This window comes from Amblyomma americanum, chromosome 1 (genome assembly GCF_052857255.1).
Source record: "Amblyomma americanum isolate KBUSLIRL-KWMA chromosome 1, ASM5285725v1, whole genome shotgun sequence".
NCBI lineage: Eukaryota > Metazoa > Arthropoda > Arachnida > Ixodida > Ixodidae > Amblyomma > Amblyomma americanum.
This window is the reverse complement of record NC_135497.1, coordinates 20953913-20981585: the sequence shown is the minus strand read 5'-3', so window position 1 is coordinate 20981585 and position 27673 is coordinate 20953913. Positions and strand designations below refer to the sequence as shown.

Genomic DNA, 27673 nt, shown 5'->3' with positions numbered 1-27673 from the left:
TTTGCAGCGCGGCCTCGCTGGGAGCAGCATACACGGGAGAGGACGCCGAAGGCAAAGGCTGCACCGTGCCGCTATTTACCACTAAGGAGGTTTCGTTCAGTGCAGTAGATAAGAGGCCTTGTGCGAGAAACGGCATGCTAGTCATAGTAACTGTCATGAAAGTATTTTGCCCGAATATGTCGCAAAATCAAGCTGCGCTAAAATTTCACATAAGGTAGTACTGAAATCGTCGGTTCAGTACTTGTTACTTTTACTATAAATTTTCCTTCGTTTACTCGAGGAGAAATTGCTCTCTCAATATCTCGATTTAACGATCTCCTGCGCCAGCAGCTGTTAGCTTGGCAACGCGGAATTCCTAACTTCATCCGTCCACCGGACCATATACTGTGCACTGGTATGTTTCCTTTAATTAGAAGCCACTGCACTCCCCCAAGCAACCCTTGATTATCTGTCCTCAGCAGTGCATGCCCTGCGCATGTTCATTTCCGTTTCCTGATTTCAGTTAAAAAGAAATAAACTTGCGAGGAAGTTCCGTCACACAGCGCGCGGCAGAGACACGTATGCGTACCTTTCACTGTAGTTGAGAGACCAGAAGCTGTTTCGGGCTTTGCTGGAGGGCACCTTGATAAACCAGCACTGGCAGAGGGCATGGCGCACCGAGCTCTGCGATAGTTCACCGCATAGTGAAGGACATTTAGAAAAAAAAATCTTGACCGCGCTCAACAGATTTACAAAAAGACAAAAAATGGGAGGGGAAACTTCAGCTTTGCCTTAAGGGTATGACGCGATAACAATGTGGATTAATTCCCATCTCTACAGAAAGTCATTCCATACATTCATAGGTGTCCCACGTGCCTCCTAGGTTTCTCTCTGGGCAGCAAGGGCATGACGCGATGGCAAATTGGATTAATTCCCATATATGCAGAAAGTCATTCTATACACTCATAGGTGTCCCATATCGCTGGGAAATGGACATTGGTTCTTGGTGAAAAGAAATGGCACAGTATCCGTCTCACATGTCGGCTAACATCTGAACCGCACTGTAAAGGAAGGGATAATGTAGAGAGTGACAGAAGCAAGGAAGGAAGAAAGAGATGCCGTTGTGGTTGAGGTCGGAATAGTTTCGACCACCTGATGTTCTTTAACGTGCGCTGACATCGCAGAGCACAAGGGCGCCTTTTGCGTTTCGCCTCCATCGAAACGCTGCCGCCGCGGTCGGGTTCGAACCCGGGTACTTCGATTTGTGTTAGTGAGCTGAATTCACTCAAGGCTGTTATGATCGGGTCTGCGGGAGTCGCCTCAGTGCAGCCGCAAGACAGTAACAACGCCACTCTGAACGAGCGACGGCGTTGCGTGGAGTACACGACAGCGTTTCATCAAACGGTCATCGTAACGAGCTGGCTCTGTACGGACCACGTGCCAACGGCGAGGCGTCGAACGAGAGCCAAAAGATCTCCCAATCCCCCTCACCCGCGAGCTCATCGTTTCCCCACCGGCACTGTTTGGACGCTGTGATTGGGCGCTGTGATTTGCGCGGTGCGCCGCTGAGCCGGGATACCCGGTTTCGAACCCGGCTGCGGCGGTCGCGTTTCGTTGGAGGCGGAGCGCAAAAGGCGCCCGTGTACAGTGCGATGTAGGTGCGCGTTAAAGGTATTCAGATGGTCGAAATTATTTTGGGGCCCTCCACCAAGGCACCTCTATCTATACCTTTCTTCATTCGCTAGAATCTTTGTGCCTTCCCTAATGACGATTTGAGTTGTCCACCGAGGAGTGAGACAGTTACTGTGCCTTCAATTTCCTCAAAAACCAAAAATACTCAACTCATTTCCGTCTCCTCTGCGGAGTCCAAGCTTTAAACTTGCAACGGCGATAAATATTTGATGGCCATTCTAATAATAGAGCACGAAACTGACAAGACTGTTACCACTGTATAATGCGAGATTCGGGGAGACTTGTTGAGATATGGTGTTTTCGTAATGTACTGAAGACAATTGAGAAGGCCATGCATATCTGTAGCGTTATAGACAACCCTTTTCATTTTTGAAGCATACTCGCTCTCGTAGCATTCTCTCTCAGTCCTTGATAGTCACAAAGGAAGCGTCGCGATCTGAGAAGTGGCAAGAGATGTGTTCGAGTTGTCGGACCAATGTATAGTTATGCGAGACGAAGTTTATGATGCGTGTCGGGAGGTCATCACAGCAGTTAGAGGAGTTACGAGGGAGAGGAACTACGGTGTCACACGTCACGTCATTGGGTTAGGACCACTCAGTGGAGTCAGTTGCCATGCGCGTCCTAGTGACGTTAATAGTGACGTTAGGAAAATTCCTTCTTCCTTCCCTATGGTGACCACCCTCTACGTCGACTACCACTACTACTGAAGAAACTAGTACTACTTCTAGGACGGCGCTTAACCTAAGGAACGAGCCTCTAACTGCTCTCGTTTTAAACTATGAAAGGGGACTTTTAACTAAAATGTAGTGAATGCTTACATCCCGCATCCAGGACAAGAGCAGAAAATGTTTGGTGCATGCAGTAATGCATCCTAGGGTTTGGTGCACGTGGTAGTGGTTTTTTTAATGAAAAAATAGTAAAAAGGAAGGAAAAGATTTTTGCTAGCCTAGGGTTTGCAGGCCCGGTTTCCCCGGCAGCAGTTTTTCGTCAGCACGGCAGATCTCCAGTTGAACAACAAAGTGGTGTAAACTCTGCTAGATAATGATAAATTGCTTGGGTTTCTTTGTAAGCGCACATTGGGTACATGGCCATCTTTAGCTCATAACTACGTGCACAACCACATAGTTAAAAGATTATGTATGTCACCTCAATGAGTTCAAAATGATAGAAAGATAACCAGAGGAATTACAAGAAGGTATTTCTTATAGAATAGAGAGGCTGCGGCAATTGCAGCTCCCGTTAGCAGAATACTTTCCTGTAAATATCTTTTGCGCAATATTTTTTCTGTTCCTTTTTCCCCTTCAAGTCACAACTATGCAGACCAGTATGTCGGTGGTTTTAAATACATTCTCAAAAGTAGTCTTGTTCAGAAAAGGCCCTTCTCATTTTCTCCTCCCTTTTCTCTCTTTCCCAGTTGCACTCACCATCCAAGTGGCCTGGGCGTCCATATCCACGAAGCGGTAGAACGGGAACTTGTTCCTGCGCATTCGTGAGACAGGTAAGAGAGAACACCGAAATGACGAGCAACGATTCAGAGTAACTTCAGTTATCGAGCTCCATGATGTGTTGCTCATATTACTCGTTTCGAGAAGCGCAGGTCGTTTAGGACGTTTTAAGCTGGGCACATCTTGAAGAGAGCTGCTCACACGCGAGACAAAATGCGATGTAGCCTGAAATGCACGTTATGTGGGGTACTCGCGGACTGCTGTTTCCTACAGTCTCCGTGACGCGGCGCAGTCCGTCAGGACCCCACGTGACCATACTGAGCCGGGGGAGACCAAAAACTTAGCAAGAGAAAGTGCGGGAGTGGGGCACAGGAAAGGTCTGTTTTCGTCATTTCTGCCTAGTTTATAAGCATTCAAAAGCTTAGGAGAGGGTGGTGCAACCTAAGGTCTTCGCGATCAGGCAAGATACCTTCTAGATCATGCGTCAGAAGAGGGGCTGACCTCAGTGCCTCGTAGATGTGTGACGCGCGCAACATTTGCCGCGGACTCTTGTGGATAGCGTTAGCGATGTGCTCCACCAAGAAGCCTGATGGACGCCGAAGGCAGGTGCCCGCGGGCAGCAGTTCCCCCAGGGGACCAGGTGGCGCCCTGTCCACCGTGCATGTGTCCTCTGTATTTGGTTGGTTCTGCCGTCTGAAGGTCGACTGCAAGCCAGCTCCTGCGAGGGACGGCCATCAGCAACAAATGAAGGCGGCGCCAGCCAGCAGTACCATTCTTTTAAGCTACGCCATTTGTTTCCTGCACAGTAATTCTGAATTGCGCCCGTTTTCTCCTTTACCCCTTCTTTGAGCGGCGACATTTCCCCCGAGTACCGCTTTTTTAGCGCCGGCAATGACAGAACCGCGCACAAACTCAAATCGACATCCAGCAATAGGCGCTGTGTCGTCTCCCTGTCAAGTATTGACCAAGCCCAATGTGGCAAAAGAAGTAATTCAGAGTTCAATTTTATGTAAAAGGCTGTGCAATATGAAATAGTTCTTAAAATTCGCCTCCAATCACATGCTAATCTATTGGCATCGTGTTGGACGTCATTTTTCAGTGGTCTTTCCAGTCCAGATATAAAGACAAAAGCCAGCGCTGTGGCGCAGCACTATAGCACATGCCTTTCCGTTCTGTGCGTGTTTGTCCCCTCGCTCCCCTCCCTCCCGTATTGTTAACCGTGTTGGTTTTGGCAATGCAAACCTTTCTTTAATCTCTGCTGCTTCGTGGTAAATGTTACGATGCTAAACTTCTTCACGGAGATCGAAATGCGTTTATTACACTTTTTATCTTAGCTCAAGTACTCACAACGTGGGAAACATATTGCTAGCGGCTCTACACCACACGATTTATAAATTATTTATTACTTATAAGGTTTTATAACTATTTTTCTGCCCATCCGCAGTTACGCGTGGATGAGATCCTGATATTTTAAAAAGCAGGAAAACAAGATGTTCTGCTCCCTTCAAAAACACTCGGTAGTCGTAACGTTTTCAGAGGGCATGTATAGGATTTAGTGCAGGATATGCAGGTGCACGGGGAGGGCTGCCCAGTTGTCTCAAATTCGCCTTGTCAGCATAGGGGACGAGTTGGCAAATCACTCATTGCGTCAGAACAGGGTCGTGGGGCAATCCGTCCATATTATTAAGTAGATAATACTCAACAACGACGGCAACCTCACTCCAATGTCGCGTGACGTCGCGGAGATTGCGCCTGCGCACACTTTGCGATGCGCTTGTTAAGTGAATCGGATAAATTACGCAACCAGTATAACAACACAGACGAAAAATGTCTGCCATAACAGACAATAAAATTTTCAGTAGTATTGTGCTGTCCCTTGTACCGCAAAGAACTCCACCACCACCATCATCATCATCATCATGAGCCTGACTATACCCACTGCAGGGCAAAGGCCTCTCCCATGTCTCTCCACTTAACCCTCTCCTTTGCCAGCTGCGCTCACCCTATGCCTGCAAATTTACTAATCTCATCCGCCCACCTAACCTTCTGCCGCCCCCTGCTACGCTTAACTTCTCTTGGAATCCACTCCGCTATCCTTAAGAACCAGCGGTTATCATCCCTTCGCAGTACATGCCCTGCTCCAGCCCAATTGTTCCTCTTGATTTCGACTAGGATATCAATAACACGCGTTTGTTCCCTCACCCACTCTGCCCGCTTCCGGTCTCTTAATGTTACACCTATCATTTTCTTTTTCATGGCTCGCTGTGTTGTTCTTAACTTAAGCCGAACCCTTTCTGTAAGCCTCCACATTTCTGCCCCGTAGGTGAGTACCGGTAAGAAACAGTTGTGTGCAGTTTTCTCTTGAGGGATATTGGTAACCTGCTATTCATGATCTGAGAGAACCTGCCATATGCGCTCCACCCCATTCTTAGCATTCTAGTTCTTTCCCTCTCATGATCTGGATCAACTGTCACTACCTGCCCTGTGCAGACGAATTCCTTTACAACTTTCAGCACCTCATTGCCAATTGTGAACTACTGTTCTCTTGCTAGACTGTTGAACATTACTTTCGTTTTCTGCATGTTAATTTTTAGACAGAGCACTCTGTTCTGCCTGTCTAACTCATTGATCGTAATTTGCAGTTCATCTCCTGAGTGACTCAGCAAGGCAGTTTTATCAGCGAATCGCAGATCATTTGGGTATTCTTCATTAACTCTTATCCCAGGCTGTTCCCAATTCAGGCCTCGGAATGCCTCCTGCAAACAGGCGGCGAATAGCATTGGCGAGGTCGTGTCTCCTTGCCTGACGCCTTTCCTTATTAGAATTTTCTTGCTGACTTTGTGGAGGACTATGGTAGCTGTACAATTCCTATATATATATATATATATATATATATATATATATATATATATATATATATATATATATATATATATATATATATATATATATATATATATATATATCTTCCAGTAGTTTGACATAAGGCTCACCAACACCCTGATTCCGCAATGCCTGTATGAATGCAGACGTTTCCACTGAGTCAAATGCTTTCTCATAATCAGTTAAGGCTATATATAGGGGTTGGTTATATTCTGCGCATTTCTCTATCAACTGATTGATAGTGTGATTGTGATCCATTGTGGAATATCCTTTACGAAAGCCTTCCTGATCATTTTGTTGATTAAAGTCTAAGGTTGCCCTGACTCTATTAGCGATCATCTCAGTATATACCATGTAGGCAACAGAAGGTGATCGGTCTGTAACTTTTAAAGTCTGTGGCGTCTCCTTTCTTATGAATTAAGATAATATTTGCGTTCTCCAAGATTCAGGTATGGTCGAGGTCATAAGGCATTGCGTATACAAGGTGGCTAGTTTTTCTAGAAAAATCTCCCCGCTGTCTTTCAACAGATCTGTTGCTGCCTGATCCTCACCAGCTGCTTTCCCCCTTTGCATTTCTCCTAAGGCTTTCTTTATTTCATCTTTCATTACTGGCGGGATGATGCATTGCTGTGCGCTACTGTCTCCATCATTAACGTCTTGAATACATTGGCTACTGTATAGATTTGTGTAGAAGTCCTCGGTTGCTTTAACTATATTATCCATATTGCTAATGACATTGCCCTCCTTGTCTCTTAACGCATACATCTGGTTTTTACCTATGCCTAATTTCCCCTTCACCGCTTTTAGGCTACCTCCGTTCTTTAGAGCATGCCCGATTTGCTCCATATTAAACTTACTTATGTCGGCTACCTTGCGCTTATTTATTAACCTCGATAGCTCTGCTAGTTCAATTCGGTCTGTAGGGTTAGGCGCCCTCATGCCTTGAGGTTTCTTAATCAGATCATTCGTCGCCTGAGATAGCTTGCCGGTATCCTGTCGAGCCGTCCTACCGCCTACTTCTTCTGCGCACTCCGTAATGATAGCTGTCAGATTATCGTACACTGTATCAACACTAAGATCGTCTTCCTCAGTTAAAGCTAAGTGTCTGTTCTGCAGCGATATCCTGAATTCCTCTACTTTCCCTCTTACCGCTAGCTCGTTAATGCACTTCCCCTTTACTAGCTTTTTCTGTTCCTTCTTCAAGTCTAAGCTAATTCGAGACCTTACCATTCTGTGGTCGCTACAACGTTCCTCTCCGAAGACTTCCACATCCTGCACGATTCCAGGGTGAGCGCATAGTGTGAAGTCAATTCCATTTTTATCCTCAACATTAGGGCTCTTCCAGGTCCACTTTCTGTTCTCTTGTTTGTGGAAGGAGGTATTTATGATGCGGAAATTATTTCTATCTCCGAACTCTACTAATAACTCCCCCCCTGCTATTCACAGAACCTATCCCGTAGTCGCCTACCGCCTCGTCGCCAGGCTGCTTGTTCCCCACTTTCGCATTAAAGAAGCCCATCAGTACAGTGTACTGTGTTTTTACTTTGTTCATTGTACAAAAAAACTGCAGAATAGTATCAGATATAACTACTGGAATGCGACAGAAAATGGTGCAATACTACAGAAAAATCATATGTTGTTGCCACAAACTTACAGAACATACTGTCATATATTGAGCACGATTCGGTAAGTTTTTTTTTACTGGGCATCCATTTATTGGCGCCATAACACTGTGCACTTGCATGGCGGCCACTCTGGCGTGAGCATGAGCTAAGCATACAAGTCCGCACACATACAGGACTCTGCGTCAGTACATATACAACCCCACAACCGTAAGCATTTGCTCTTTTCGCTTGTTCTAAGTGAAGGACATATACACTAACTGCGGCATCCCGTATCTGTGGGCCAGGTTTGCTCTGCACAGCCACCAATTTCGCGAGGTGTCGAGCACAAACTGTTCAAATGCAAACACACACACCCACGCGCCCATTTTGACGAGCATCAGAGCGAGAATCGTCACTCTAGTTTCAGGATTGCGTGTACATGTGCTACCGGGGGGTACAGTGCATATCAAGGTAAAGACAATCCGGTAAACTGGATTACCAGCGACATGCTATGCATGTGAAGTGGTAGCTATGTGGGTAGAGGGGAGCACCTGCGGGTGAAAGTTCACAGTAGACATTCGATATTCCGGTGTACGTCCACGTTGATACGTCTCCGCGGTTCTAAACCTCTCTAATTCGAGCAGCCGCTAGCCGTTACTACCGGTAGGGCTTAGAAGCTTTCCACGTCTACATAAAGGGACCTCTACGGGTACTGTTCGAGGCGCACATCGTTTCCATAATGGGACCTAAGGTGAAGGGTTTTACCGTCCTGTTCGCATGGTAATGAATCCGTTCTGCCGACGTCCCTTACCTATATTGGTTCAAAGACTACATGTTGTTCCCCTTGGAGACCTGATGCGGATATGTGTATGGTGCGGAACCAAAATAACACTGCCTAATTGGTATTTTAAATTGCCGACCGGAGTGCATCGGACTGCGCAAGTAGCGCACTGCTCTCACTCACCTCGGCGTCTCTTCGTGCTTGGTTCGTCGCAGAGGTGTTGGCGGCCAGCACAAGACGGAACGTCGCTCGCTGCTTGGACGATGGTGCTCATGTCCGGCATGATGCTGGACACGTAGGCATTGGAGAGAGCATCGGTTTCCTCTTCAACCTGTGGCAGGGACGACGAGCACAGGTCATAATGCGCTAGCCTCTGCAAAACTTGAACTGCAGAGAGAAACTCTACTAACGGAGCTATAAATTAAGCCTACTAATGATGCCTCTCCGAGCAGCCGAAAATTGGCGTAGTATTCGTGAGCTCTACTCAGCACGAGTACTTTCGTGTAATAGACTCCCTTTAAGACTCAATAAAAGGGTGATCGGCTCAATAATAACTTACTACTATTACAACTGCACGGAGGAAGGTCTCAGAGCGGAATGGTCTGGGAATTGTGATATGTCGCAACCGAAAATAACGCTCTTCTACTGCCAGAACACACGCTGCGTATGTGGGCAAGGGCTTCAAGAGACGTGGACGGACGCTGTAGACAGCGTGATAATGTCACGTTATTTTCGACTATGTAATTAGAATCTGACCACAGATCACGTGACATAATGACATCGCCTAGAGTGCTCACTCCCCAGCCTGTGCAGCTCTTAAGGCGCTGCCAGGTCCACCAGGACAACTGACTCGAGATCACATGAGCGTACGGATACACGTAGTCATTTTGTCGTCAGGTCATTTTGGAGAGCCCTATCCGGAGTATACGTGATCTCCTGAAGGCAGGGGCGCTTTAAGGTGTACTGCACAGGTATAATAAATTTTTCGCTCTGAATACAAGGCGAGAGCTTTGGGGTTCCTTCGATATCAAGTCGTCACGCAACAAGAAAAGGGCAATTAGTCAATGAGTATATGCACTGAGACATGTACCTAGTGGTAGTGAGGTCATAGTCATATGGTGAAGTCCTTTAGGTCAAAAGCCCTTAAGGTGAATACGTTCAGGGTAAAGGCCTTCTGGGCAAAGCACTTTAGGCTGAAGGCTTTTATGTGAACGTTCTTTATCGTAAAGGCCATTAGGTGAAAGGATGCTTTCGCATTTTTTCAATATCACAACATTCTAGACTTATGCCAGTTTTTCACGACCAGGACGGCTAACTGCTCTTCGCAAGAATCAAGCCCACTAATGCTGTCGCACAATCCTCCAGAGTCTGCTTCGCAATTAGTGGTTTGAATCTGCTTCCAGCGGGTGGCACTCTTTGAAATGTCCTTTGTGGACGCACGACATCCGGTGCAGTTATCACCGTCTCGGCCAAAAAGGAAACCTACGCCGTCACACCAGTCGTCAGCGAGGTTATGGCGTGATGATAGCTCTAGTGCTACTGCATTAAAAAAAAGCGAGGAGCGTGGAGGATGGATCAAGAAGGAAGGACGCGCGGGGTGCAAGACTACAACTTGGTGCTCAAACATGAAGCTCTCAGAAAGGTTGCAAGCAGTCATAGACGACCAATGCTACAGACACTTAGAACACCTCTGCGAAATATAAGAAAAATGTGTCCAAGTCGTTTAAATGCCGGACTCTAGAAACAAGCGAGGCGTTCCCTACAGGAGGATGAGGTCCCTAGTATTTCGCCTCCACCGAAATGTGACCGCCGCGGCCAGGATCGAACCTGCGTCTCTCGCGTCCGTGGTATTTCTCCAATGAGAACTAAATCCTTCAGCTGCTAAAGATGCTGGACTCGAATAATATCCAGGAGAAATACCCCCACTCTGAAACATGCCACCTGTGAATTACATAACGAGGTGCCATGTCAAAGTGACTGTTTTTAATGCGGAAGCATTCGATGGCTGTGTCCCGAATTCCGTGTCAACAAAGCATTCTCCGCAGGATTACGTTGTTCGGTGAAGATAAATGTGAAAAAGTTTCGTTGTGTTGGATATTGTGTGATGAGATTTCGCTTTGGGAAAAATTTGGTTGATGTAGTAAAATTAGTTAATTAAACGCCAAATCACACTTGGACGTAACAATAGCCAAAGACGTCGACATAGCTTCTCTGCCCGATAGTGTAGTTTTATGCTGATATATATATATAAAAGTTTGATTGTGTTATATAGTGCGTGATGAGGACATGCTATGGGAAAATCTGGTTGATGAATTGTAAATAGTTAATTAAACGCGAAAATCACACTTTGACGTGACAAAGCCCGTGTTTTTGTGCGCGTTTCGTGTCAGCAAAACATTCTCCGCACGATTACGTCGTTCTGTGAAGATAAATGTGCACAACTTTGACTCTGTGCATGATGAGATGATCTTTCTGCAGAAAGCATTTCCTCGATGAATTGCAATTAATTAATTACACTTCGACGGCACAATAGCCACGGACGTCGACATAGTACTTGGACGTGATAAGTAAAATTGACAAATAAAAGAAATACAAGAAACATAAAAATAAGTGAAAGGAAACAAAAATGAAGAAGAAAGTAAAAATCAAACATAAAAAATATAAATATATAATAATTAATTGATTTTTGTGGAAAGGAAATGGCGCAATATCTGTCTCCTATATCGCTGGACACCTGAACCGCGCCGTAAGGGAAGGAATAAAGGAGGGAGTGAAAGAAGAAAGGAAGAATGAGGTGCCGTAGTGGAGGGCTCCGGAATAATTTCGACCACCTGGGGATCTTTAACGTGCACTGACATCGCAGAGCACACGGGCGGCTTAGCGTTTTTCCTCCATAAAAACGCAGCCGCCGCGGTCGGGTTCGAACCCGGGAACTCCGGATCAGTAGTCGAGCGCCCAAACCACTGAGCCACCGCGGAGGGTGCGATGTATGTGCGCGTTAAAGATCTTCAGACGGTCGAAATTATTCCGGGGCCCTCCACCAAGGCATCTCTATCATCTCTTTCTTCATTCACTACCACCTTCATGCCTTCCCTCATGGCGCAGTTGAGTTGTCCACGGAGGAGTGACACTGTACCTGTCCCTTCCATTCCAGTTCGCACGGGCATCCTCTGACGACACGCCCAGTCGACACGCTCTGATTACAGGTCCTGTACATGTCACTCGTGAGACAAGAAATGCTTTTGCTTTAAAATCCATATTGTCACCACTGTTAGCGTGCATGTGTCCATACACAACTTAGGGGCGGGTTTACTGATTGATTATTTCATTTGGTAGAATTCTCGTACCACGCGCGTGTTACGAAACTTCGACGACAGCGGGTGTAATTAAGCCCACAACATTGTCACACTCGACGGAAAACTCTTCCCTGGCTCCCAATTTTGCAGCCGACAAGTAAAACAAGAACATTAATCAATTTCGCAAAGCACTCCGCGTAATTCGTTAACTGTAATACCAACTAGCCCGGAAAGATGTGAACAGACGCCGTGCGAAGTGCCTTGTCGATGGCACTTAATGAGGGACTGGTCCACACTTTGATGAAACCCTTGAGTTTTTATGACTGTTCAGCCGAAAACCGCCATTATGAGCGAATATTGTACCAAATTAAGCCCTATGACCATGGCTGTCTTAAGCACTCCGAGAATAAAAGCACGTTTTTCGAGCTTAAGCCACCCTCTTGCAGCGCTTCAATGTGAAGCCACGAATTTCTGACCACAAACCTATTTAGGCTGGGCAGGTTGAATGAGGAAACGTGCACACGTTTTTCAAGAAGAGTCTTCCGTCACGTGCGACAATGTGGTACAAAACAATATGCAAATGAACGAATTGAAGCCACGAGGCTTCCGCGTTCGTCTGCCACTGCTAACGGGTCTCGTGATTCCGGCTTGCGCAACGATGAACAGTGAGGCGGTTTTCAGGGTGCCGATAGCACTTACCTGCACGGGTAAGGGACCTGGACAGTCGACCGTCGGAGTTTCTTTGAGGCCGGTGCACATGCCCACCGGTGTCGGCTCTGCACGAGCTGGAGCCGAGCTCGAGACGCCGGTGTCTCTGTACTGTGGCGTCGGCGACAGTGGATTAGAATCCGAGGGAGACGACTTCGGCGTCGCCTGCGTCGTTCGTGACAGCAGTACCGGCAGAGGCGAGCTTGAGGTACTCGTCTTTTCCTGGCTCTGCGATGAGACCATTGGCAGCTGCGACGCCCCCGTCGTGGGCACCGACGACATTCTGATGTCTCTCGGTGGCTCCAAGTCCGGCGGTGTCCTCGCAGGGGACGGCACCGGCCCCAGGTCGCTAGCGAAATTCAATGCCTCCGTTGTCTCATTTGGTCGGCCCTGCTCTTCTTTTTTGGGCATGATCCAATCGTGAGGCCTGTATTAGGAAACCAGCAGGAGGAAAAAACTGGTTGTGATGAGTTCGGACAAAAAGAAGTCCGTGAAGAGGTGACCGGTCCTGTCGGACTTTAGCCACTACATCTCAACAAAGATTCGAGGCACCGTTAATCTAAGGTGCCTTTCTCGCGTCTGACAGACTCTCCTGCTGAAGCTATAGCTTGCAGCAAGGCACTTGGGAAGAGCAAGGGGAGCACCTGAATATAGCGGCGTTAAAAGGCCAGGGAAGTGTCGCTGCAACGCTAAGAGGTGTCTGAGGCTTTCTTGAACGGAATCCGGAAACGCGTTGCGGTCTGCTACCATTCAGGAAATGCGGTCATTTGCGGATGTCATGGCTGATAGAAACGAAAGCGCGGTGTTTTACTTTCGAGACAAGTTGGGTTTCGCTGGGTTCTTCCGTGGCTGCAATGACATTCATTTGTCCGCTTGACGTACGTTCCCCAAGACAGGTGTGGAAGTCTATAGCTTCGTGGTCGCCTCCTGCAGGCGTCATCGCGTACCTCTCGAAGCGTCACTCCTGCGACAATGTCCACCAGTAGACACCACAGATGCCTCACTGACACCTGCTAACCATATCAATGAAGTCTCTAGCCTCACTGGTAGCCATCCTTGAGGAAAACCACGTACCACGGCCAAATTTGCTTTTGTGCATGTCTGAGCTAGAGTGGTCGCTCCTGTAACTCGAGGAACAGGCTTGGAACGTACGTGTAAATGTGCTCTTTAATTGTGTGCTTGTATCACAGTCAAGCCAAGTCTCCTGGCCGCGGCTACCGTGAGCGAACTCGGGCCCACCACCATTATTCTGTCTTAGGCAAATGCGGCGAAAATAACGAAGCGCCGACCAAAAGGTGTTGTGTGCAAAATTTTTCCATCAGTGAACAAGACTTCCGTGTGGAAGTCGAAACGTCCTTCCATCTTGACAACACCTTTTGGTCGGCGCTTCGTTATTTTCGCCAATGTATTCACCCGACCAGACGAGATTTCGTCGAACTTTTGATTTCATAATGATACGACGGTCGTATGGCCAGAATTTCATCACTCAAGTGCACCAGTTCGTTTCGCTAACCATCCGGCTTTCTGCGTTCAAGGCTCATCTAGAATTCAACCTCATATGCAAAGCCAGGAACCTAACCCCGCGGTCCCTCTGCTTGCTACGACCGGTCGATACGCCCTTCGGTCATAGCGTGGTGTCAAGAGCAGAACGACAGTTGCTTCAAGCCAGAATCCTGGAGTGCAAGGACTCAATAAGGCACCTTCAGAACCAAGCCTTTTTTGCCCGTCGCCGCCTTGAACACCAGTGTCCTAACGAGTTCGTCAGCATCCAGTTGCATGCGAACTTCGTAGCTAGTCTACAGTCTGGTCAGCGTGAGCGCACACACAAAGAGAAGCTAATCAGACTGCTACCTGGCCTTAAAGGGAGTCTGGCCAACAGACCTAAACCAACCGTCCACAATCTGTCTTCGTATAGGCCTACTCAAACAGAGCTCGCCGTTCTGGAGCTTGGTTTGAACTTCAATACGAGAGCGGCTCCGGACGCAAGAAAAATCATCTGTGCCGTGGAACAGGCTTCGGGACGTGTGGAAAACAATCGCCGAGAAGAAGCTCGTACCCCTGCGATCAGCATACTCGCCAAGCTGCCACATCGGCACCCCACCCCACTCCTTGCTCAGGAGCGTGATGCAGTCAGGAGCCTGCGGAGCAATACGGATATCGTAATCCTACTTGCTGACAAGGGCAACGCCACCGTCATTCTAAACCACAGCGACTACGTTCAGAAAATGACGAAGCTTCTGGAGGATGATGGCACGTACATGCGACTCAAGCGGGACCCTACACTCAAGGCAGAGCGAGAGTTGCAAAGGCTTTTGACAGACATCTTCCAGTTTGTTCCACCACAGCACAGGTCGTTATACTTCACGCTCCTCTGCCACAATGGATCTGCCCCTGCTTTATATGGCCTCCCTAAGATCCACAAGCCAGGCGTTCCAATGCAACCAATAGTGGATTTTACCCGCTCTCCCTTGTACCGGCTTTCAGGCTACTTGTACAAAGTTTTTTCGCCACTCGTTGGCAAGAGACCGACTTTCGTACGCAACTCCTTTGATTTTACTGAAAAAATACGCGAAATCACGATTGAAAGCGACGAGATAATGGTGTCATTTGACGTCAGATCACTGTTTACCAGCGTCCCCGTGGATCTGGCGGTGGAGGTATGCCGTTCAGCGCTTCGGGACGACGACGGACTGAGTGCTAGGACACCCATCGATCCATCGGACCTGTTGAAGCTTCTGCAGTTTTGCTTGAAGAACACGTACTTAATCTTTCGGGGCACTGTCTACAAGCAGGTTCATGGCACTGCCATGGGAGCATCTATCTCGGTCACAACCGCAAACCTCACAATGGAAGCAATGGAAAGCCGCGCTTTGGCTTCGTTCGAGCCGCGCCCGAAGGTCTTCCTGCGGTAGACTGATGACTGCTTTTGCATAATCAAAAAGAATGCCTTGGCTGCTTTCACGAACCATTTGAACAGCATGGAAGATTCCATCCAGTTTACCGTCGAGGAGGAGATTTCTGGCCGTCTTCCTTTTCTGGACGTCATGGTGGAGCGACGTGATGACCGCCTATCATTCAAGGTGTACAGAAAGGACACGCACACAGGCCAATACCTTCACTTTAATTCAGTCCATCCTACGTGCCATAAGCGCTCCGTCGTTTCTACCCTCTTCCGTCGTGCGGAAAGAATATGCTCGAAACCCGAAGAAAAAGCCTCTGACATACGCCAAGTGCGACGCGAGCTCAAAAATTGTGGCTACCCACAGCACTTCGCGAACGCTGTAATACAGCAGACAACGAGACCAGCTCAGCCCGTTCGCCTACCTTGCCGTGCCCGAGCTGCAATACCCTATGTGCCAGGCGTGAGCGAGTCATTGGCCCGCGTTTTTCGCACCAACGATGTGCATATAGCTCACGTGCCTGCGTGCAAGCTTCGTCGCGAGTTGGTGTCCGTAAAGGACAAGCTAAAAAAGGAAAAGTTTCCCGGAGTAATTGATAAAATCCCCTGCTCAGACTGCGATCACTCCTACATAGGTGAAAGCGGAAACTTTGAAAGACGGCTGAATGAGCACAAAAATGATGTTAAGAAAAAGAAGGCTTGTTCCAACGCACTGGCTGAACACGTTGAAAACACGAAGCATGATATCGCTTGGGAAGAAGCGGCAATTATCTGCCGTGATAAAAACTGGATGTCACGCCAATATCTGGAGTCTTTGTTTATCCAGACAACAGATCAGACGCTCAACCGTAACATCGGCAATCTACCGCCCTCGTACGCTAGATGCCTGCAACGATTAGCACAACGTAATTAAGCTTTGTGTGCGAAATTTTTCCATCAGTGAACAAGACTTCCGTGTGGAAGTCGAAACGTCCTTCCATCTTGACAACACCTCGCCAATGTATTCACCCGACCAGACGAGATTTCGTCGAAACTTAGATTTCATTAGGCAAATGTGGTCTGCTTCGTAGGTAAATGGGGTTTGCTTCTCGGGCATGTCATCGAGCCCTTACGGCGTCCTTAAAAGCCAAAAGGTCCAGAAAGGTGAGGAAAGGGGTTCTCTTTGCCTTACAAAAATATGTAGCTAAAGGAGTGCCATAAGTGCTCCTCAAAGCCGCTAACATAAACACTGTTGCCTCGTTGCCGTCGTCAAAAGATAACACCATCATTCATGCCACTGATTTCTTCATCATGAAATGGTCAAAGGCTGGCTTTGCCTCCTGAAGGAAACGACACTCATCGTGGTGCAGTGAAAGCCCCATAAACAGAGAGCTACTTGTAAGAATACTTGCAAAAGCAGACAAAAATAATCCAAGGGTATAGGGAATCTTTTCCCCTTCTCTTAAGGACTTCCGGCTTCCTATGTGCTAGAAATGAATGGACCAGGAACAAACTCTGCGCGCTTAGCCTGGATAGGCAATCGTACATAATTTTTTACACAGATGGAGAGAAGGCAGCCCTTGAAGTGCACGATACCACCACAGGGGTTTGCGCAGCGATGAAGCGTGCATGAAGTTCCTGAAACATATATTTTTAGAGAGCAGCTTTTAGGTCCCGTTTATGGCTTGCGCCTCAGCGTCGTAGTCGTCGGCGTAACCGCAGCTACAGTAATTGGTCAATTGTTCAGATAAATCTTTTTTTACAGTGTTTTCATAGTTCACATTAAGCATATAAAAATGATTTAAAGGAGCAATGAGGAACACTTTTGACGTTAGGAAAAACGTTAACACAAAAAAAAAATAAAGCGTGATGACAGATCTCCAGTTATAATGATTTGTTACAGTGAAATCGTACAATGTATGAAAAAATTGCGCTCCTAAACACCTTTCGGTTCACAAATACCTTTGTCGAGAATTTATTACAAAGTGAACAAGAGAGGGGAAAACCTCAGGGTGCTTGCCAACGTTTCGACAAGAGGACCAGTCTTCGTCTGGGCGGGTATGAGGTTGCAGCGCGTCCTCGCAGGGAGGAACAGGCACGGGAGAGGACGCCGTAAGGCAAGGGCTGCACCGTCCCGCTGTACACCACTGATGAGCTTTCGTTCAGTTCGGTCAAGTTCTTGTTACTATTACCATCAATTTGGCTTCGTTTACTCGAGTAGAAATTACTCTCTATATCTCCATTTAACGATCACCTGCGCCAGCTGCTGTTAGCCTGTCAGCGCGGACTTCCTAACTTCACCCGTCCACCCGACTTTATGCAGCACTTGTTATGCAGTGCACTGCTTCGTTTGCTCTTTAATTAGAAGCCACTGCACTCCTCCAAGCAACCCTTGCTTATCTGTACTCAGCAGTGCACGCCCTGCGGATGTACATTTCGGATTCCTGATTTGTTAGAAGCAAATAAACTTGTGAGAGCGTTCCGTCATACACAGCGTGCGACAGAGACACGTATGCATACCTTTCACTGTAGTTGAGAGACCAGAAGCTGTTCGTGGCATTGCTGGAGGGCACCTTGATAAACCAGCGCTGGAAGAGGGCGTGGCGCACCGAGCTCTGCGATAGTTCACCGCAATGTGAAGGACTTTTAAAAGAAAAATCGTGGCCGCTCTAGAAATATTTACAAACATACTAAAAAACGGGAGGGAACACTTAAGCTCCGCCTTAAGGGTATGACGCGATGGCAAAGTGGATTAATTCCCTTATATGCAGAAAGTCATTATATACATTCATAGGTGTCCTACCTGCCTCCTAGATTTCTCTCTTGGCACCACCTGCTCACAACGCCGGCAAATAAAAATTGGTTTTTGGTGAAAGGAAATGGCACAGTATCTGTCTCACATATCGGCTAACACCTGCACCTCGCCGTAAGGGAAGGGATAAAGGAGAGGGTGAGAGAAGAGAGGAAGAAAGAGGTGGCGTTGTGGAGGAAGTCGAAATAATTTCGACCACCTGAGGATGTTTACGTGCGCTGACATCGCACAGCACACGGACGCCTTTTGCGTGTCGCCTCTATCTAAACGCTGCCGCCGCGGTCGGGTTCGAACCCGGGGACACCGATATGTGTTAGTGAGCTGAATTTAGTCAAGGCTGTTGTGATCGGGTCTGCGGGAGACGCCTGAGTGCAGCCGCAAAACGGTAACAACGCCGCTCCAAAAGATGACGGCGTTGCGTGGAGTACACGACAGCGTTTCATCGAACGGTCATGGTGAAGAGCTAGCTCTGTACAGACCACGTGCCAACGGCGTGGCGTTGAACGCGAGCCAAAAGATCCCCCAATCACCCTCTCCCGCGATCTCATCGTTTCCCCACCGGGTCTAATTGGACACTGTGTTTGGGCGCTGTGATTTGCGCGCTGCGCCGCTAAGCCGGGATACCCGGATTCGATCTCGGCCACCGCGGTCGCGTTTCGTTGCAGGCGAAGCGCAAAATGCGCCCGTGTACTGTGCGATGTAAGTGCGCGTTAAAGATCTTCAGACGGTCGAAATTATTCCGGGGCCCTCCACCAAGGCATCTCTATCATCTCTTTCTTCATTCACTATCACCTTCATGCCTTCCCTCATGGCGCAGTTGAGTTGCCCGCGGAGGAGTGAGACAGTACCTGTCCCTTCCGTTTCCTCAAAAACCAAATATACACAACTTTTTCCCCCTCCTCTCCGCAGTCGAGGCTTTAAACGTGCAACGGTGGTAAATATTTGATGGCAGTTCCAATGTTAAAGCACGAAAACTGACAGGGCTGTTACCACTATATAACTCGACATTTGGGAAGATCTGTTTAGATATGCTGTTTTCGTAATCTACTGAAGAAAGGAAATTGAGAAGTCCACGAATATCTGTAGATTTATAGACCACTATTTTCATCTTTCAGGCACACTCGCCCTCGTAGGGCTTCCCTCTCAGTCCTTGATAGTCACAAAGGAAGCGTCGCGATCTGATAATTGGCAAGAGATGTGTTCGAGGTGTCGGACCAACGTATGATTATGCGAGACGAAGTTTATGATGCGTTTCGGGTCGTCACTGCAGTGGAAGGAGTTACGAGAGAGAGGTTCTACGCTGTCAGACGTCACGTCATTGGGTTAGGACAACTCATTCGAGTGTGTTGCCATGCGCGTCCTAGTGACGTTAAGAGTGACGTTAGGGCAATTCCGTCTTCCTTCCCCATGGTGAGCACGCTCCTGCAACGCCGACTAAAACTACTACCGATGTTACTAGCACTACTACTACTACTACTACGACGGCGCGAAACCTAGGGAACGAGCCTCAAACTGCTGTCGTTTTAGACTATGACAGGGGAGTGTTACCTGAAATGTAGTCAATGCTTACATCCCGCATCCAGGAAAAGAGTAGAAAATGTTTCGCGTATGCAGAAATGCATCCTAGGATTTGCAGGTCCGGCCCCCGCCGCGGTGGCTCAGTGGTTAGGGCGCTCGACTACTGATCCGGAGTTCTCGGGTTCGAACCCGACCGCGGCGGCTGCGTATTTATGGAGGCAAAACGCTAAGGCGCCCGTGTGCTGTGCGATGTCAGTGCACGTTAAAGATCCCCAGGTGGTCGAAATTATTCCGGAGCCCTCCACTACGGCACCTCTTCTTCCTTCTTTCAGTCCCTCCTTTATCCCTTCCCTTACGGCGCGGTTCAGGTGTCCAACGATATGTGACAGATACTACGCCATTTCCTTTCCCCAAAAACCAATTATTATTGTTCCCCCGCCAGAATGTTTTCGTCAGCACTGCAGAACCATAGAAAGCTGGACGAGCAAGCTTAAAAAGCATGTAGCTAAGGCAACAGTAACTTTAGATGGACAGGACGCCCCAGCGATAGCCGACAGCAAGCTACTCCACATGTGGGAGGCAAAACGCGGGTTAGAACGCAGGCTTAAAAAACAAAGGTGGAACCGGAACCTGAAAAGGAGGATAGCTAGACACAATAAAGAAATCGAGAGGTACGCCATGCAGCTATGTGAACATAATTGGTGCGGCGTATGCGATGATATGGAGAAAGGAATGAGTCTAGCCAAGACGTGGAATATCCTACGCCACCTGTTAGACCCAACTCAATCGAAAACTCTAACGAACATTAAGCTAAAGAAAACTAGACATGCCTACCAGGGGGAAGACAAGGATTTCATAAAGGAAATAGAACAGACCTATATAGGAAATATAACTTGCTCGGACTTGCCGGCCTATAAAGGTGCAGTAAGAGAGGAGCTCGACGCACGCATAACGGAGGCGGAGGTTATAGCGGAGTTAATCAGACTTAAAACGAAGTCCGCCCCAGGGCCGGATGGTATAACAAATAAGATACTTAGAAATTTAGATGACGAGTCCATCATTGCTCTCACAAAATACATGCAACAAGTATGGGAAAAAGGAAAGTTACCCAAACAATGGAAAGAGGCCAGCATAATTTTAATCCCCAAGCCGGGTAAGCCACCCAAGCTGGAGAACCTCCGGCCAATATCCCTAACCTCATGCGTAGGAAAGTTGATGGAACATGTAGTTCAAACGAGATTAACTCGCTACATGGAGGATAACAGCTTATGGCCTGATGAGATGGTCGGATTCAGACCAAAGCTAAGAACTCAGGATGTAATGTTACGACTGAATCATGACATCACGAACTCCAGTTCTAGGGATGCAAAAGTAATTCTTGGGCTGGACCTCAAAAAAGCTTTCGACAATGTAAAGCACGAGGCGATCCTAGAGGAACTCCAAGCGATAGGAGCAGGACAAAAAACCTATGACTATATAAAGGACATTCTGACAAATAGAACAGCAAAAATCAGATATCAAGACATAGAGTCGGGGGTAATTACGCTAGGGAGTAGGGGCACCCCGCAAGGATCGGTCTTATCCCTGCTTCTATATAACCTTGCTATGAGAGGTCTCCCGGAAAAGCTCAAAAAGATTGGCAACATACACTTTAGTATGTATGCTGATGACATAAACATCTGGATCAATCAGGGCAGCGATGCCGAAATAGAGCATAAACTACAGGAGGCAGCGGATGTAGTGGTAAACTACGCAGCGAATAGAGGGCTAGCGTGCTCACCAGAGAAATCCGCGCTTCTGGTGTATAATCCTAGGCACTTGAGACTCAAACAGAGTAACAACTTCAACATCACGGTCGGAGGACAACCTGTGCCGATGGTGGATAGGATTAGAATATTAGGACTGCATATTCAGAGCGACGGATACAACGGGGAAACCCTGAAGAAGCTCGAGGGATATGCGGCGCAAGCCATAGGGATATTTAGAAGAATAGCACTCAAAGGACGAGGGCTCAGAGAGAAAAGCTTGATCAAGTTGGTGCAAGCATACGTTATCAGCAGAATAAGCTATGCTACACCCTACTTGAAGATCCGCGCCTCAGAACGGGATAAACTAGACACGATCATAAGGGGATGCTACAAACAGGCCCTAGGCCTGCCCATAAGCACCTCCACTGAAAGACTCCTAGACATGGGTATTCACAATACATGGAGAGAGATTGCTGAAGCCACGAGAACGGCGCAGCAAGACAGATTAAGCCAATCAAACACAGGAAGGGCGATTCTAAGCATGGTAGGACTCCAGACGGACAGGGGTATTCTAGTAAAGCGGGACATCCCAAGGGACATCAGAGAAAAGATCAGGGTAGATCCTTTACCCAGAAACATGCACCCTACATTTAACAAAGCAAGGAGGGGAAAGAGAGCTGAGGCGCTCACCAAACGCTTCGGCGAAATGAATGAGAAAGCAGTGGCCTACACGGATGCGGCTAGCGGGAAACTGGTAGCAGCGGTGGCAACGGTCGTTAGTGGCCGGGGTACAGCTGTCTCTTCCGCAACCATACGCAGTCGAAATCCAGAGTCGGCTGAAAGTTGCAATAGCGCTCGCTTGCGTGGGAACGGAGGCACAATACATAATTAGCGGTAGCAAGACTGCTATCCAAAATTATGCCCGAGGCAGAATAACTCAGGAAGCACTGCGAATCCTAGAGGGACGCAGAATAAATAGAAATATTAGTCTCGTTTGGACACCAGCCCACGAGGCAGTTCCAGGAAACGAGGCGGCAAACGCCCTGGCTCGAGATCTCTACTTCCGAGCCGCGGCAGGACCGCCCGATAGCAAGGAACTGGATCAGAGACTGATAAATTACACAGAAATAGTGGAAAATTATATACTAAACAGGAGACTCTTTCCTCCCCCGGACAAAGAGCTCACTTACACAGAGGCTACGGCTTGGAGGAGACTACAGGCAAACAATTTCATACGCCCAGTGTGGGCATCACATGTCTTAAAAGATGAGGATATTGATGATAAGTGTAGGAAGTGTGGGGAGAGGGGGATCCTCGACCATGTGATTTGGGAATGTGCGGATTCTCCACGGTTCCGAGAGAACATAGACAGTAGAGACGCCTGGGAAACCCTTCTGCAAAGCACGGACCCCGTCGTGCAGAAGAAAGCGGTCCATCTGGCGATAGCTGCCGCGAGGAGTCAGAAACTCCTTGCCTGTCTCTAGTAGCGGAGGTCCCGGCCCCTGCCCCTCGGCCTGAGTGCCGGAGGTAGAGAGTAGGGGGCCTCCATTCTGATGGCAAATAAAGGTTTATCATCATCCCCAGTTGAACAACAATAGTAGTCTAACCTCAGCTAGATAATGATAAATTGCTTGGATTTCTTTGTAAGCGAACATTGGGTACATGGCCATCTTTAGCTCATAACTACGTACACCACCGCATAGTTAAGAGGCTATGTATATCACCTCAATGAGTTCAAAAGGATAGAAAGACAACAAGAGGAATAACAAGAAGGTAGGTCTGATGAAATAGAGAAGCTGCTATAATAGCAGCTCCCGTTAGTAGAATACTTTCCTGTAAATATCTTTTGCAGAATATTTTTTCTGTTCCTTTTCCCCTTTCAAGTAACCTCCACTACGTAAACCAGCATGTCGGTGGTTTTAAATACATTGTAAAAAAGTAGTCTTGTCCAGAAAAGGCCCTTCTCATTCACTTTTCCCATTTCTCTCTTTCCCAGCTTCGCTCACCTTAAATGTGGCGTGGGCGTCCTTATCCACGAAGCGGAAGAACGGGAACTTGTTCCTGCGCATTGAGGAGACAGGTCAGAGAGAACACCCAAATGACGAGCGACCATTCAGAGTAACTTTAGTTATCGAGCTACATGTGTTGCTCATATCAATCGTACTGAGAAGCGCAGTTCGTTAAGGAAGTTTTAAGTTGGGCACATCTTGAAGAGAGCCGCTCACACGCTAGACAAAATGCCTGAAATGCCCGTACTGCTGCTTCGTACAGTCTCCGTGACGCGGCGCAGTCCGTCAGGACCCCACGTGACCATACTGAGCCGGGGGACCCCCAGAACTTAGCAAGGGGAAGGTGTAGGACTGGGGGACACGAAATGTCTGGATTCGTCATTTTTGGCTAGTTCAATAAGCATTGAAACACTTGGGAGACGGTGATGCAACCTGAGGTCTTCGCGATCAGGCAAGATACCTTCTAGATCGTTCGTGCGAAGAGGGGGCTCACCTCAGTGCCTCGTAGATGTGTTGCACGCGCAACATTTGCCGCGGACTCTTGTGGATAACGTTAGCGATGTGCTGCACCAAGAAGCCTGGCGGCCTCCGAAGGCAGGTGCCCGCGGGCAGCAGTTCTCCCAGGGGACCAGGTGGCGTCCTGTCCACCGTGCATGTGTCCTCAATACTCGGTAGCTTCTGGCGTCTGACGGTCCACTGCCAGGCAGCTCCTGCGACGGATGGCCAACCACAACAAATGATGGTGGCGCCAGGCAGCAGTACCATTCTCTTAAGCTGCGCCATTTGTTCCCTGCACAGTTCTTTTCATTTGCGCCAGTTTTCACTTTTACAATTCCTTCGAGCTGTGCCATTTCCCACGGGTTCCGCTCTTCTTAGCACCGCAATGAGAGAACCGCGCACAAACTTAAGTCGACTTCCAGCAACAGGCGTTGTGGCGTCTCCCTAAGTATGAACCAAGCCCAATGTGGCAAAAGAAGTAGTTAAGAGTTCAGACTGATAGAAAATTCTGTGCAATATGAAACAGTTTTTAAAATCCGCCTCCAAACACATGCTGATCTAGAGGCTTCGTGTTGAACGTCATTATTTTTTTATCCTTGCAGTCCAGGTATAAAGACAAAAGCCAGCGCTGTGGCGTTGCACTATTGCACATGCCTCTGCGTTCTGTATTATTAACAGTGATGGTTATGGCAATGCAAACCATTTTTTTTAAATCTCTGCTGATTCGCTGTGAAAGTTACGACGCTAAACGTGTTGATGGACATCGAAAAGCGTTTAATACACTTTCACCTTAGATCAAGTACTCACAACGTGGGAAACATATTGCTAGCGGCTCTACCTTACACGGTGTACAAATGATTTATCACTTATAATGATTAATACATATTTGTGCTGGCAATCCTCAGTTACGCGTGGATGAGATACAGATATTTTAAAACGCAGGAAAACACGATGTGCTGCTTCTGTCCAAAACTATCGGTAGTCGTAACGTCTACAGCGGACATGTATAGGGTTTAGTACATGAAATGGGGGTGCACGGGGAGGGCTGCCCAGTTGTATCAAATTCGCCTTGTCTGCATAGGGGAGGACTTGGCAAATCACTCGTGCGTCAGATGATGAGAAAACAAGGAGTGTCGTTACTGTTAGCGGGAGAAAGACGACCGCAGTGCTATCACTTCGTAGAAGACACAACCCGATACCCAGAGTGTAGGGCTGAATCCGCTAGCACATTAGAAGTGGCCGGCCGCAACCACCACCGCACTAACAACGAAAAGTACACGGTCGTGGGGCAAACCGTCAATAATTATTAGGCAAATAATACGCAACAACGTTGGCAACCTCTTTGCAATGTTGCATGACGTCATGGAGACCGCGCCTGCGCACACTTAGCGCTGCGCTTGTTAAGTGGGTAGGATAAAAGACGCAACCAGTATAACAACACAGCTGAAAAATTTCTGCCATTACAGCAGATTTCTGCTGTATTTTGGCCTTGAACTTTAGTAAAAAAAACATTTTGTAGTGAGAATGAAATTTTCAGTACTATTGTGCTGTCCCTTGTCCTACCAGAAAGAAAAACAGAGAAGTATCAATTATAAATACTGGATTGCTTCAGAAAAATAGCACAATACTACAGAAAAATCATCTGTCGTTTCCGCAAATATACAGGACAAATTGTCACAGTTTGGGCGCGATTCGGTACGATTTTTTTCGACTGGAACTCCATTTATTGGCGCCATGACACTGTGCACTTGCATGGCGTCAGTACATATACAACCCCACTACCATAAGCATTTGCCCCTTTTCGCTGATTCTAAGTGCAGGACAAATACATTGACTGCGGCATCCCGTATCTGTGGGCCAGGTTTGCTCTGCGCAGCCACCCATTTCACGAGGGGTCGAGCACTAACGGCTCAAATGCAAACACGCACACCCATGCGCGTATTGTGACGAGCATCAGAGCGAGGACCGTCACTATAGCTTTAGGAATGCGTCTACATGTGCTCCTGGGGGAGTACAGTGCTAACCATGTTAAAGGCAATACGAAAATCCGGATTACCAGCTGCATGCTATGCACGTGAAGTGGTAGCTATGTGGTTAGGTGGGGAGAGCATCTGCGGGTGCAAGTGCACAATAGACATTGAATATTTTGGTGTACGCCCACGCTAATAGGTCTGCGCTATTCTCTGGCAGATCTTAGAAGCTTTCCGGCTCTACATAAAGGGACCCCCTACGGACACGGTTCGAGGCACACATCCCTTTCATAATAGGACCTAAGGTGAAGGGTTTTACCATCCTGTTCACATCAGTAACGAATCCGTTCTGCCGACTTCTTTTACCTACATTGGTCCAGAGACTACAGGTTGTTCGACTTGGAGACCTGCTTCGGATAAGTGTATCGTCCGGGACGAAAATAACACTGCCTACCTCGGATTTTAATTGGCCGACAGGAGTGCACCGGACAGCGCAAGTGGCGCACAACTCTCACTCACCGCGGCGTCTCTTCTTAGTGCTTGGTTCGCCGCAGCGGTGTTGATGGCCAGCACTAGATGGAACATCGCTCGCTGCTTGCACTACGGTGCTCATGTCCGGCATGATGCTGGACACGTAGGCATTGGAGAGAGCATCGGTTTCCTCTTTGACCTGTGGCAGGGACGACGAGCACAGGTCACAGTGCGCTAGCCTCTGCAAAACTTGAACTGCAGAGAGAAACTCTACTAACGGAGCTATAAATTAAGCCTACTAATGATGCCTCACCGAGCAGAAGAAAATGGGCGTAGTATTCGTGAGCTATACTCAGCACGAGTACTTTCGTGTAATAGACTCCTTTTAAGACTCAATAAGAGGGTGATCGACTCAATAATAACTTAATACTATTACAACTGCACGGAGGAAGGTGTCAGATCGGAATGGTCTGGGAATTGGGATATGTCGAAACCGAAAATAACGCTCTTCTACTGACAGAACACACGCCACGTATGTAGATAGCGTGATAATGTCACGTTATTTTCAGCTATGTAATAATCTGACCACAGATCACGTGACACAATAACGTCGCCTAGGGTGCTCACTCCCCGGCCTGTGCATTTCTCAAGGCGTAGCCAGGCCCACCAGGACAACTGCATGAGATCACATGAGCGTATGACAGCCCCCGCGGTGGCTGAGTGGTTATGGCGCTCGGCTGCCAGCCCGAAAGAGGCAGGTTCGATACCGGCCTCGGCGGTCTAATTTCGATGGAGGCGATATTCTAGAGGCCCGTGTGGTGTGCGATGTCAGTGCATGTTAAAGAACCCCAGGGGGTCGAAATTTCTGGATCCCTTCACTGCGGCGTCCCTCATAACCTGAGTCGCTTTGGGACGTTAAACACCCATAAACCAACCATAAATCAAATCTGAGCGTATGGCTACACGTAGCCATTTTCTCGTCATGTCAATTTTGAGGGCCTTATCAGGAGTATACGTGCACTCCTGAAGGGAGAGGTGCTCTAAGGTGTACTGCACACGTATCACAACTTTTTCGCTTTGGATGTAAGGCGAGAGCTTTGGAGTTCCTTCGATATCAAGTCGTCACGCAACAAGAAAAGGACAATTAGTCAATGAGTATGCGCACTGAGACATGCACCTAGTGATAGTGACGTCATAGGCATATGGTGAAGTCCTTTAGGACAAAAGTCTTTTAAGGTGAATGCATTCAGGGTAAAGGCCTTCTGGTTAAAGCACTTTCGGTTGAAGGCTTTTATGTGAACGGTCTTTATGGTAAAGGCCATTAGGTCAAAGGATGCTTTCGCATTTTTTCAATATCACCACATTCTAGACTTATGCCAGT

General features: G+C 47.8%; 1 protein-coding gene across 1 annotated transcript; it reads right to left on the bottom strand.

Moving 5' to 3' along the window:
- Positions 1–534: 534 nt before the first annotated feature.
- Positions 535–26443, bottom strand: LOC144120286 (uncharacterized). Its single transcript, XM_077652699.1, has 9 exons — positions 26341–26443; positions 23847–24063; positions 23351–23405; positions 17787–17881; positions 12380–12815; positions 8568–8715; positions 3618–3834; positions 3096–3150; positions 535–663 (listed from the first exon to the last, which is right to left on the bottom strand). Exons 1-9 carry the CDS (start codon positions 26441–26443, stop codon positions 535–537), a joined length of 1455 nt encoding a protein of 484 aa, XP_077508825.1.
- Between the last annotated feature and the right edge of the window lie 1230 nt (positions 26444–27673).